Genomic DNA, 13,348 nt, shown 5'->3' on the forward strand with positions numbered 1-13,348 from the left:
AAAAATTTATTTTTAAGTTATATATATATATATATATATATATATATATATATATATATACACACACACACAAACAGTAAGTATTAAGCCTACACTGTAACTGTCATGAACACAGGCAAATCATTAATCAGTCTTATGTGTATAGAGATGAAGTACCTGCCAAAATGTCATAATCGTGACAACAGACAGCTTTAATCGCTGCAACTTCCTAAACTTGTAATCTTGCCAGTTGCATGCTCAACTTCCAGGGTACATGTGATTTTTTGGGTTTCTCTTTTCACAGAGAAGTTCACAGGCAGTAAATGATCAGTGTGATATTTTAAAGAAGCATATCATTGCTGTAAAGTATATCCTTTTTTAAGGCTGTTGCCAGCTAAAGTAGCATGAAATGTAATGCTATTTGTGGCGTGCGAGGAAAAAAAAGAGTGAGGGGAAAAAAACATTTTAAAACGACTGTTTTCTTTCAGTTCAGGCTTGAAAGATGCCTGCTAATCTGCTTACCCTTTTAATTGTGAGATCTGGGGACAGAGCTGCTCGAAGCTAGAATAAAGTTACTGATCCAGAAGTAAACTGATGACCACAGTTATTCCTTGCTTTTGGCTTCCAAACACTAGCCTCCCTCCCCTCTCCACTCCCCTTCATTCTGGAGGGGAAGAGAAAAGCTCCTTGTACCAACAAAATATATATTTTTTTGCCATATGTTCTGTTGACATCTTCATCAGGTTCACAGCGGGTTACCTTAGTTAACGTTCACTCCACTGCTTGATGGGATTTTCTACCAGTTCCTTGAGTAGCTGGCTCAAAGTCTAGACGAGCCCCCAAAGACAACCAGGACCCTTCCAGCATGCCAGGCACAATGGCTTTATTGTGGACGTCGAGGAGCTGATGCTTCCTCTTTACACGGACCTGTTCGGGCACAAAGACAATGGCTTTGTTCTGGGGCATGGAGTGGGCTAATCCAGACCTCTACATACTGTGAAATAAATCTTTTATAGATGAGCGAAAAAAGGAGCGGAAGAAGAAAAGGTTTTGCCAAGGAGGTTGCAAGTTCAGCATTTTAACCTTTTGGCCAAGAATGAGACGAGAGGAGAAGGAGGAGACACGGAGGGAGGGCACAAAAAGGAAAGGCAGACAGGCAACACATAGTCCTTCATCTCTGGATGAAGACAGAAACGACTGGTTTTCAATGGGTTTGCACTCGTTTGTCTGGTTCAGAAGAGACTTGACTATAAATTTCTTACTGCATGTAGCTATTGCAGTGAGTTAGTCTCAAGGTATCGTTTACCCAAAAATGTATTCACTCACCCTCATGGTTGTAGATATTTAAAAAAAATATGTCTCAGTGTCCAATGGTGTTGTTTTGGACCCCGTTGGCTTTCAATGCATGGATCAAGACAGCCAAACAATTCTTTGGTGTACTTTCTGTTGTTTTGTGCTAAAAAGATGAAACTCATACAGGTATGGAATGTCATGAGGTTGAGTAAATGATGCCTGAATGTTCAAGTTTGGGTCAACTATCCCACGCTTTGGACAAATGTCCTGTCGCTTACTGTATCTTGCAGAGTTTGTCCACTTTGCCAGGTGCTAAAATCTGATTGTTTTGTCCTAGCCATTGACAAGTAATTTGTTTGTCCACACTTAACGCACAAATTTTGCGCATTGCGCCACAATAACAGCCAGTAAAAACTTATTTGATGTGATAATCAGTAATGCGGAGTGTTTTGGACACTGCTTTTGTCGCTCACTGACTAGGACACACCGTTATATTTAGTAATTTGACAGACCGTTTTCTTTGCCCTGCGGGTTCTGCAGTTTAGACTCTACTTCGATACTACTTAATACTATGATAATGACACCTCACGTATTCACAATACTTGTTGACACAGTTTATTAAACACAGTTCGATCCCAAGGAGCCATTAAGGTATGTTGAGGTTTTCCATCAGTGTACGATGACAGCTTGGCAACTCAATCGGCTCGGCGTGCGTTCGGCGTATTGGCTCTACACCCATCCCGTTCGCAGATAGACAGACAGAGGTGGTAAAAAGTGGTGTCAGCTGTGAGCTCTTTCCACCAATCACCTATTAACCTTCTTCCCCCCGGCCTCGGCTCTATCAAAGCGGCGTGTATCGACTTTTAAAGACAAGCATTCCCGGGACGTCAAAACATTGATTTGCGACTGACCCGCGCTGTCTGCGCTCGGGGCGGTGGCGTGTTGCCACGCAGCGGCGGTCCTGTCGAAGGTTAGCCGTGCACGAAGCCCAGGGGGAATCTCTGGAAGGGCCCTCCCAAGCCTGCTATCACCCACGGCCGGCTTCACATTGGGTGCGAAAGCAAAAAAGAAAAATAGCTCACTCCTCCGAGGTGATTTCAATTCAATTCTCACCCATTAGCCGGCGTTCGCTCCACAGTCAAATTACTTGCCGGCTCTGATGCGAACGGGCGAGATTGTTTTCCTTGCTGTCGACGGCAGCCGATGGGGTTTTTAGACTTCTTCAAGGTGTTTTCAATGGCGGTGAGATGAAAACAGTGACGGCACTACATTGAGCTGCCACCACCTTGGCGTGTTTCGTCAGATTGAAAGTGCTGAGATGATTGGTAAAGGACAGTTGTAAACAGGCTTATGCTTTAAAAGTATAATTTGAGACATTTAAATGCTATTGAAATTCATCTTGTGTCTGTAGACTGTTTACCGTATGTCTGTCCAAGGTTGAATTTTGGGATGGGTGGTATGACCAAAATCTCAAGTAATTTTCACTTGTTTACAGTAGTTATTTTCTCTTGTAAAAATGCTTTTGTATAACTGTGGTAATGATATTTACAAATGAAATACTTGGTCTGACTTTAAGCCACTGTAAAATAGCCAGTTGATTGCAGCAGTCCACTTTTTTAGCAATTTCCAGAACAATTTTTTTCTCATTAATTTCCTAAAAAATCTTTCCTCAAAAAAAGAAAGAAATTAAAATCAAACTGAAGCAAAAAAGTATTTGAATTTTGGGAAAAACTCTGTACTTATAACAACTTTACAAGGGAATGAAGCACAGTGAACCACAGTCCAGTGAAGTAATACAAATGACATAATGAAATGCATAAAAAAATTTAAAAATAAACGGAAGGCATACAAAACTTTTGATGTGAAGTCTTTTGCTATGCATATAAAAACAACATATTTTGAATTTATTGCAAAATATTCTTATTTACAAACATATACGTTAAGAAGATATCAACCTGATTACACCTGATTAGTGTTATTTTATAATTAATTTATATACACTTATATTATTGATAATATTTACTAATAAGTAGCTTTTATTTCTGTATTTTCAGTTATAATTTTAATTTAGGTTTTAGTGGTTGTTTTCCTTTTTATTAGTTTTAAAAATATTTCTATTTAGCTTTAACTGTTTTTTTTTATATTTCAGTTTTAGTAATTTTAGTGCTTAAATTTGAGTTAGTTGCCAACACAACATTTCTAATTTTCATTTACTTTAATTTACTTAAAACTTAAGTTTAAATTTTATTTTATTTTTTTAGCAAAAAACTTTTAATTCAATTTTATCAAGGTCTTCCTTGACTGTAAAACATATTTTATTATAGTGTTCTGCTTTAAAGGATACTTGGGAAAAAAAATTACATTAATGGACATTTTTTACAGATGTTTCTCCAGTGAAAATATCAAAATTTTAATCAAATATCAAGCTGAAATATAAGTGTTATTTTTGTTTATTTACCCCCCCCCTCCCTTTTTTTTTTACTTTTTAATTTTTTTTATTTTAATAAACTTTTAAATTTTAATAAAATAATGTGAAATAATTGTATACAATTCAATGAATCATTGTTATTGATACTATTTTAAATATTGTTTTAAGTTTACCATGTATATAGCCTTTTATTGAAATATGACATACAATGAAAAATAAATAAATAAATGCTTCATAGGAGTGTGTTTGCTGCAAATCCCTGATTGGTGGATGGTCTTCTTAGGATTATGGGTAATGTAGTTCTTCACCTATATGTTAAAAAAAAATAGATAACCGATAAAGGCAGATCTCACAGTACAACTTTCTCCAAGTGATTATAGAGATTAGGGTCAATATCACTGTAGGGTGCATGCCCTTTGGCGTCCTGTACATAAATAACTCATTTGCCATGATAACTTAACATAAAAATGACTATGAAAAGGTGTGCTATATTAGGCTAAGTTTTTATATTCATAACAAAAGCATTACTTGGCTCTTTAGATACTTTTTCTAGATTTTGCATGTTATGCAAAATGCATGGATGCATGTTATTTTGCTATGTCCCATGCACTGCTCATTAAATTTGAATGATTGAAATATTGTCAAATCATAAAATAAATAAATTATCTTATTAATATTTTGTTAAATAAGAGATTACTCAATTTGAGTGTATTGATCATTTGGTAATAAAAGCTATATTTTTATTTAATATAAAAGAAGAGTCTGTCCATGTCCCTTGAATGGTTGTCCACCCTGCTGTATTGGGGAATCCACCCCTTTAAGAAAAGGCCATCCACTTTAGTGACATCAGGACAACAGATTTTTTTCTCTTCAGTGGCGGGAATTTCAACGGCTTAGGTGAATAAGTTGGTGACTTTTCAATTGACACATTTTCTTCGTCTGAGTTTGCTTACTTGCTTTGCCAAAGCTTAACATGTCCACCCTGTCGGCATAAAATATGCCAGAAGTGATTCAAATACAGTATTGTCAAAATATGTAAGTTTAAATATACAAAATTCTCTTCAACAACCAGACTAAATATTTAGCTAGTCAATTGAAGCTCAAAATGTCCACCCTGTCGGCCACTTAGACTCGACAGAGTGGACATTTTGAGCTTCAATTGACTAGCTAAATATTTAGTCTGGTTGTTGAGAATTTTGTATATTTAAACTTACATATTTTGCAATGAAAATGTATTTAACAGTAATATATATGTCCATGACAGGGTGGACATATCTTATGGTTTATGCTTCGAATAATGGCCTATAATTATCAAAAAAACATGTGTGGGAGCTTAGCTAATATGTTTTTATAGTACTTGAGTGTCTATTACAGGGCTCCAGACTCATTCTTCCCACTGGTCGCTCTTTTGCGACTAACTTTCTCAGTTGGTCGCACGAGCACATGATTTGGACGCTATTTGTTTTTATTTTTTTTTGCGCTACAACATGGGATTAATCAGTGCATGCTGATGAACTTTTATCATAGTTTATAGTTATATGGAAACGTAAGTGATTAACATTCAACTCGTTCATTTTCATCAGTAGTATTATTTGTGATTTGATTTTGTGACCAGAGTTCCTCTTTTGCTGTGTTATAAGCCGGTCTTCGGATGCTTTCACTTTCGAATTCGCGATCTTGTTGTCACGTTTTAAGAGAAAAGATAATTGTCTGTTTTGCTTACACCTTTCTTTCACTTTTAAGTCTAAAACAAAATATGGATTGTTATTCTTAATTAAAAAGCACAACAACAATAAAACGGTAAGATACAATGACAAACTAGCTTACAAAACGTTTATTATAAAACTAAACTTGCTGACGTTTTTTTTCCCACAAAAATACCAACATGTTCTCCCTCTCTGGTTTAAGAAGCGGTCTTTTACTTTACTTTAGCTTGAAAACCATCCATCGTTTCCTCAATATGCGCGTCATTTTTGCTCTGCGCACCTTCGCGCTCGTGCTGACGCGGAGAGTAACCAGGCTCTACACTCGAAGCGCTGTGCAGTTCAAACGAGTAGCGTGGTTTCGTTATGCTTTCAGTTTCGTTTGCCGTTTGATGTTTCTCATATGCAACATAAATGCAGCGCTTATGAGTTGAACAACGCGGTGGTCGCGCCAGTGCAACCGCACACAAAATTTAGTCGCACAGGCAGAAAAAATGGTAGCAGTCTGGAGCCCTGAATTATTTATGATATGACATAAAGCGAATGGGAAATTAAAACCAAAATATTTGAGTATTGTGAGGGTTGAAAGGCACACTATGGTGATATTGACCCATTAATTAAATATCAAGTTCTCTGTGGAGAAAATTATTTTCACACACCTGTGACTACGCATCAGCTAAATTATATATGACTGTATGCATTGTGCCTAATACCTTTTATTCATCTTGATTTATTTCAGACACATCTGCCTCTGTATTTCACATTTATTCACCAATCTCTTTACTGACTGACACGTTTCTCCCGCTGTACGTTCTATACTGCCCAGCCCTAGTTGAAACGTCTGTTAAGTTAGTCTGCCCCTCTTCCTGTGCGTGGGCGTGTGTGTGTTTGTGTGTATATCTGTCTGTCTGTTTCCGTGTCTGTGTGTGCCCACTGGCTCGGGGCGCTTCGCAGACCTGCTGGGAACAGGAGCGGCCTCAGTGTGTCAAGCCCAGGAGGGGAGGCCATTGGGGAGCGAGAGGGGGATTAAGCAGCCCCAGGTCTGTCACGGTGACATTTCTCTCCCTGGCTCAGCAGCAGGGGTTGGGTTTACCCTCCTAACCTTCAACTTTCAGCCTTAACCCATTAATCCCTTTGTGTCTGCCCGACCCGCGCAAACACACTCACAATATGGCAGCAGGAGGCTGTGGAGGCAAGGAGCCTGGGTCCCTTTGACAGCTTTTCACCCACAGACAGGGGCCTTCATCTCTCTACATTCCCCAGTGTACAAACCTCCCCCCTACCAAAAAAGGGTGACATTTGGTCACCCAATCGGTCATTTTTGCATGTTTTTCCATTTTTGAAAACTGCGTTTGGGAGGTTAATTGCTTAATAAGCTCATGTGTGAACGGAAACCTATCTTTATTTCTGACGTCGGTTGGAATTAGTGTTACCTGAGCGCGCCAGGTGCTGTCGTCTTTCTTAAAAAGTGGTAAAACATTTACATCTCCGCTTTGAATACTCCTACTAGATGGCAAATATTTGATTGCATTTGTCAGATTCGAAGCCGGATCTGGCTTGTTGAAGGGACAGAGCGGGTGTAAATAATAAAAGAGCTCATCTGAATTTTTGGGGCTTTCGTAAGAACACGGGAGCCTCCAGGATATGCAGCACAGAAGGTGCGTGGTTGGAGGGCAATGCCCCTCTATTACCCCTCTCTCTCACCTATCGCTTTCTCTTGCCTCCATTTATGGCGTTGCATCTCTTTTTATTTGTTACACTTTTTATTGTCTTTTCCCTCTTCTTTCTTTTTATATCAAAGCAGTTGACTCATGAGCATTGACGACCTGCACTGTGACATCTGTTTGAACATCAGTTTTCTGTCTTGTTTCACTATCATGCAGTTTATGATCACGTGTGGTTGTTTTCTGCCGTTCAAAAGTTAGGGAATTTATAATGTGTTTGAAAGAAGTGTCTTATGTTCACCAAGGCTGCATTTATTTGATAAAAAAAACAGTAAAGTTATGACATTTTTAACAAATTTAAAATAACGGTTTTCTATTTGAATATATTTTAAAATGGTTAAAATTATAAAAATGATATAAAATTGTTAAAAAATTGTCATCGGCGCCGATAACCTGGGCAGCGTGCCGACATATGGTGCAGTTGCACTTCAGGTGTCCCGAGTTCGAATCCCATCTTGTGGACCTTTCCCGATCCCATCCCTCTCTGTCTCTCACTCGCTTCCTGTCAGATCTCCACTGTCCTATCAAGAAAAAAAAAAGTAAAAATGTCCAAAAAAAAACAAACAAAAAGATTCTGACCCAAAACTTTTAAATGGTTGAACGAACGAATTAATGAACGAATTAACAAACGAACAAACGAATGAATGAATGAACAAATTAACAAACGAATGAATGATTGAATTACTGACTGACTGAATGAATAAATAAATGAATAAGAGAGAGAGCTTAGAATTAATTAAACTGGCTCACAATTAGGGCTGAACGATTTTGGAAAATAATCTAATTGCGATTTTTTTTTTCACAATTAACCGATTAATTTGTTTGTGAATCGGACTACAGTTGGCTCCCTGTATGTGCGAATTCAATGCAAAGGTGTTGTTTTTTTATTGTATCATTGTCATTTTATTATTTTGTTGTCTCTCGCATATTGGGCAGAGTTCCAATCCCAATCTAGTTATTATGTTGTGATGAATCACTTTGTATTGAAGCTTATCAGTGATTACGCAACTCAACTCAACTACAACTCAATCGCTGGATCTGTCCATATTTCACCCAGCACTGTGTTGGTTTAACCAACATTTTTAGGAAGGTAAAATAAATCATGAGCAGTCACAGCATTTAAAATATACACTGTCATACATTTATAGAAATTTTCACCTAAAATGGTGAAGATGGTGAAGATGTTATTGTCAGCTACCCATCATTCTCTCTGTCTCTGTGCATATCTCTTCTTTTTGTTCTCTTTCCCTCTCTGTCCCTCGTGTTCCTCTTTCTCTCCCTGGCAGTGGTTCCCATCCTCTCACCCATAAAATCAGCATAAAATTGACCTGACTCTGCCAGATCAGATGGAGGAGTTGGGCTTCAGATCCCTGGGGAGAAGGAAATTCAGTCTTTGTAAAAAATATTATAAGACAAGGTCCGTGAAATCTCACAATGGGATTATGTAATGCACCTTTGTCAGTCTTTTCACTTTTTCCCCCTTTCCTCTCTGAACTCTGGTCAGCACTGGTGGAGAATATGTGGGCATATTTATTTTTGCCATGCAGTGCAACGACTACGGTGGATTTAAAAGATACAAAAAAAGATGGGGTTGTGTAATGAAAAATGAAGAGATCCATCCGGTGAAGGAAGGTTGGAGGTTGAAGTTGGGTTCATGCCCGACATGTTAAATCATCAGAGCGTTCATTGTGCTAGTCACTGCTTCATCTGACATCAGTTCCAGCACAGCAGAACTGAATCATCAGCACTGTTTCTGTGGATTAGGTCAGAATGCAGAAGCAAGAGTTTCGGTTCAAATATGATGGGAAGTTCATATTGTTAGTCTCTAAATTGATGCTGACATGAAAGAGGAAACGGTTAACATGCAAATACTCTAAATTGAATTCTACTCATTGATCTGGTTCATTGATATAGCTGCTGTTTGTTTGTCGATATAACCTGAAACCTAAAAATAAAAACGTACACTGCTGCAGCTAAGTTTGGTTGTCAGTTTAGGGCTGCACAATTAATTGAATTTGTAAAATTTCTAAAAGTTTTTCAGTTAGTGTTTTCAGCTTGTTTATTTTCATATAAAAATACGGCATGCAGTTGCTTCAAACAATGGTATAAACATCATTCATTGTAAATTGTGATAATCATAATTAACAATTGCAATTACAATTTCAAGGGAATAATCGACAATTATGATTTTTGTCATAATCGTGCAGCCCTACAATTCACCTATTAGTGCTTAATCCTTTTATGTACACACAGTTCAGTCATTTACAGGAGTGACAACCGCATTCTACCAAAGAATTGTGGAAAATTTAGGTAGTGGTGCTTTTACAGAAATTCTACACAGTGTGTACAGAACCGATCTAAACAACTAGTTGTTTTTTAAACGCATATCAAAGTTGTATTTTTCTTCTATAGATGTTTTTCCTGAACGCGGAAGTCACGCCTGACTCTTAACCAGAAGGATGCTTTGTATTTCCGGTCTCCAGTGTTTCTAGTCAAAATAGCATATATTCCGAGCTGATAATGTTAAACCTATTAAAATGTTTTTAAAAAAAGCACATGGCTCCATAGCGCCATCACTTTACAGTGTCGTCATTTGTCAGTGCCTCTCTCCTCAAAGTTTAATGAGTGTGTAGATGACACAAAGCTGCCGACGTTAGCTACATTAAAAATAGATGGGCACTATTTGAATAGGTTCCTATGGAGACCGGAACAGAAGAGCATCCAATCGGAAGTTAGAATTCGTAATGGTGGCACTCTTCATTTACTCAGGAAAAAGGTCTATATGCATGGCTCAAGAAATCTCAGTGAGGGAAGTACATCTTGACTTATTAGTGTTGCCAGATCTTGCTAGCAAAAGAAAATGGCACATAAGAACAAGCCCCTAATCAACTTAAATCAAAACACTTATATAAGCTACATACCAAAGTTTCGCGACCTGCACGTGCCTGTTTTATTAATTCCATAAACTGGTTTGCTTTATGAGCTAAGCCCAAAGACAAATAGTGAGTGTTGCTTATAATAAGTGGACATGGCAACCCTATGCGAAGTAGCCTTCCAAACATAAAAAGAACATAACAACCCTTTGGTTGCTGTAATTTTACTTTGGTCAAAAATAGCGGATACTAAAAGTGAGATGCCAGATCATTGCTGTAGTTACTATAGTCAATTTCTGTACAAAACAGTTATTTAGGGGATTCACTGTCGTATTTAAATGTGGTTGTCATTCCTGAAACTTTGATGTATGTATGTGGCACTGCTAGAGTGTTATAAGTGGTTTCTAGGTAGATTATTATTATTCTTTTTTATTTTTTTGCTTTAAACATCCTTTTAGTCCTTGCTTTGTCAGCTTGGTCTTAAGATTTCACATTATCAAAATTTTGGTGAAATTTCGCAACAAAAAAGTTCATTATCAACAGTGTAGTGATCTATGTAGCTGAGCTCACACACAAGTCACTTGCAAAGCAAGCAGCTTTCCGTTGGTTAGTGCCCAAATTTTCTTGACCATCATGAAATCTTCCGGCCTTGTGCGAAACTCCCAGTCGCATGATTTCTATTAACTGGTTTCGCCTGTGAAATATTGCTGAGCAACCATAAATGTGACCACACATTGAGTCCTGCGTCATAGTTGTTGTGCTAGTTCTGTGTGATCATATGATCTCTTCTAAGAGCATATTTATCTTTCATCAAACAGGATATTTGAACTTCCTGTAACAGACCGGTCTTTGATGCAGGGTCATTCGTGCTATAAATACTGACTCACCTTAAGAAGAAAACAGAATGATGTGTAGCTATTTGCAACTTTCGTTTTGGTTGCCAAATATTTTGTGTAGTTATATAGCAAACTGTTGATTCATTGTGTTTGATTCATTGATTCGTCTTAACTGCTTCTTTTTAATATTTTTTTATAAATGAAGAATAAAATTAAGAATATTTTGTGTTCTCAACCATTTCTGGACAAAAATGTTTCTTAGGATTGTTCTAAAGACAAAACTGCATTCCTGAAAACAATATTCTTAAAAATGATCGTCAATATAAGTTAGGATAACCTCCAACTTGTCTTAAATCCCCAAAGGTAAGATGTTAAATGGCAAGTCAAGCCAGTAGTGATGTAAAGGATGTGCACACTTACTATGATTACTATGGTAATCGGCAGACAGTGGACAAAGAACTGAAAGTCTTCTGCAGGAATTGGCGTGCAATCAAAAAACCCCAAAGCTTGTCATTTTTCTTTTCTTAAGAACAAAGAAAGAAGTTCTAAAGAAAATATTTCAGAACTTCTTAAGAATTGCACTTAAGGACAAACTTCTTAGAATTTATGTAGAAATTCTGTAATTTCTTTCTTTAGGAGATTTTCATGAATCTGTCCCCTGATTTGATACATACAATAATTGGAATTCTAAATGATCAGTTACTATTCCTAGTTATTGAAAAAGTATAAAAAGTAAAAAAAAAAAAAAAAACGTTGCAAATAAGAGGTGAATTCTTTGCAATGTTTATATCACACAATACTGAATCGAAATCTAATTGAGTTGTGAAGAGAGCAAAGATTTTCACCGCTATTGTTATAATCTGGAGGTGTTAGATCAGATGTACCTTGCACCCCTCATATGAGACTGTTTGTGTGGGTCTGTGCACAAGCTCATTGTCTGGTTTCAGGGTCCTCTCATTGACCTTCAGCAGACATTGAGTTGTTGTTTTGTGGTCCAAGCTGATCTTTTTAGAGTGAGTCATAGCGGAGGTGTCTGGAGTTCTGCCTTATTATGTGTCACAAGGCGTGTCATTTTTAAAGTCTGCACACACTGACACATTATGGCGTTTAACCAAAAATCAAAACAGTATTGAGCCATTTAAAACTATATTAAAAACTGCTATCATGATACTGAGTTAATCTTAAGTTAGTAACTCCTAAACAGTGGTTAGCACACATGCTGTGACAGATATATGTACCTTTTAACAAAAAGAAAGCTAACTGGAATAATTTCATTTTAATTAAACAAATAAAATATATTTTAATGTAAACTGTATAATATTTTAAGATTGAAATATAAAAAAAAAAAATAATAATAATAATAATAGTTATTATTATTATTATTACTATTATTATTAATATTTACCCAGCACATATATAAACGAATAAAATATTGTGCATTAATAATAATAATAATAATAATATGATGATGATAATAATATGATGACAATAATAATAATAATAATAATAATAATAATAATAATTATTATAAAAAAATATGTAGTACAAATAAAAATCCATTATAATAAGAATAATGGTTATTATTAATTAATTTTTTTGTTTTATATGTATATAAATATGCATTACATATAAAATAAAAATAAATTATTAATAATATTAATAATTATGAATCTTTCCTCTGAAATGATACACAAAATGAATGGAATTTTAAATTAACAATTAATAATCCTAGTTATTGAAAAATATGCTGTGAAAAAATATTGACACACACACACACACACATATAAAACTAGAAATATATATAACTACTACTACTACTACTAATAATTAAACAATACATGTACTGTATAAAACTAAATAAATTAATAATACATTTATTATTATTATTATTACTAATATTATTATTTTATTTGTTTATATATATAAATATATTTTACGGGAAAAAAAATATAGCCTAAATATAGCCTATAACATAAATACATTATAAATTAATTAATATTTTCAATGGGCACATTATATTTTTAACGACTGCAGTAAAGGCTTTCCTTTTAACAAATTTAGGTGTGAAATATTAATGCAGCGCCACACATCTGCTGTTTCTGCAGGTAGTGGAGTATTGTCTGTGTCTCTCTGTGTTTCTAAAGGCCTCTATCCAACCGGATGACATTTGCATATGCAGAACGTTCCATGCCTGCGCTTGCTGCCGCGGTGTGCCAACACATAGGAGAATCCACCCTTGCCCCCACCCCCTTCATTAATATGTATGTGTTCTGAACGGTGCGTGGTTGCTGATTAATGCTGTCTGTCAATTTCTTACAGATCCGACAGTGCTGTGGAAGTTCCCTCAGGACTTTGGAGACCAGGTTGGAGACAGGAACTTTTTTTTTTCTCTCCATACCCCAAACCCCCCCACCACCACCAGCACCACATCCACGACCCCTCCTGCTCCTAAAGGCCTCCCTCCTTCCTTCCTTCTCTCTCTCTCTCTCTCTCTCTCTCTCTCTCTCTCTCT

General features: G+C 36.4%; 1 protein-coding gene across 1 annotated transcript in view; it reads left to right on the plus strand.

Annotated features, from left to right (window-relative positions):
* Positions 1-1,075: 1,075 nt before the first annotated feature.
* Positions 1,076-13,348, plus strand: part of LOC107664901 (DENN domain-containing protein 1B-like) — a 93,652-nt gene continuing 81,379 nt past the window's right edge. Inside the window, exons 1-2 of the mRNA XM_016455589.1 lie at positions 1,076-1,190; positions 13,156-13,199. Of these exons, the coding sequence (XP_016311075.1) occupies positions 1,076-1,190; positions 13,156-13,199 (159 nt within the window). The remainder of the gene's footprint in view (positions 1,191-13,155; positions 13,200-13,348) is intronic.

This window comes from Sinocyclocheilus anshuiensis, unplaced genomic scaffold (genome assembly GCF_001515605.1).
Source record: "Sinocyclocheilus anshuiensis isolate Anshui unplaced genomic scaffold, SAMN03320099.WGS_v1.1 scaffold417, whole genome shotgun sequence".
Lineage (NCBI taxonomy): Eukaryota > Metazoa > Chordata > Actinopteri > Cypriniformes > Cyprinidae > Sinocyclocheilus > Sinocyclocheilus anshuiensis.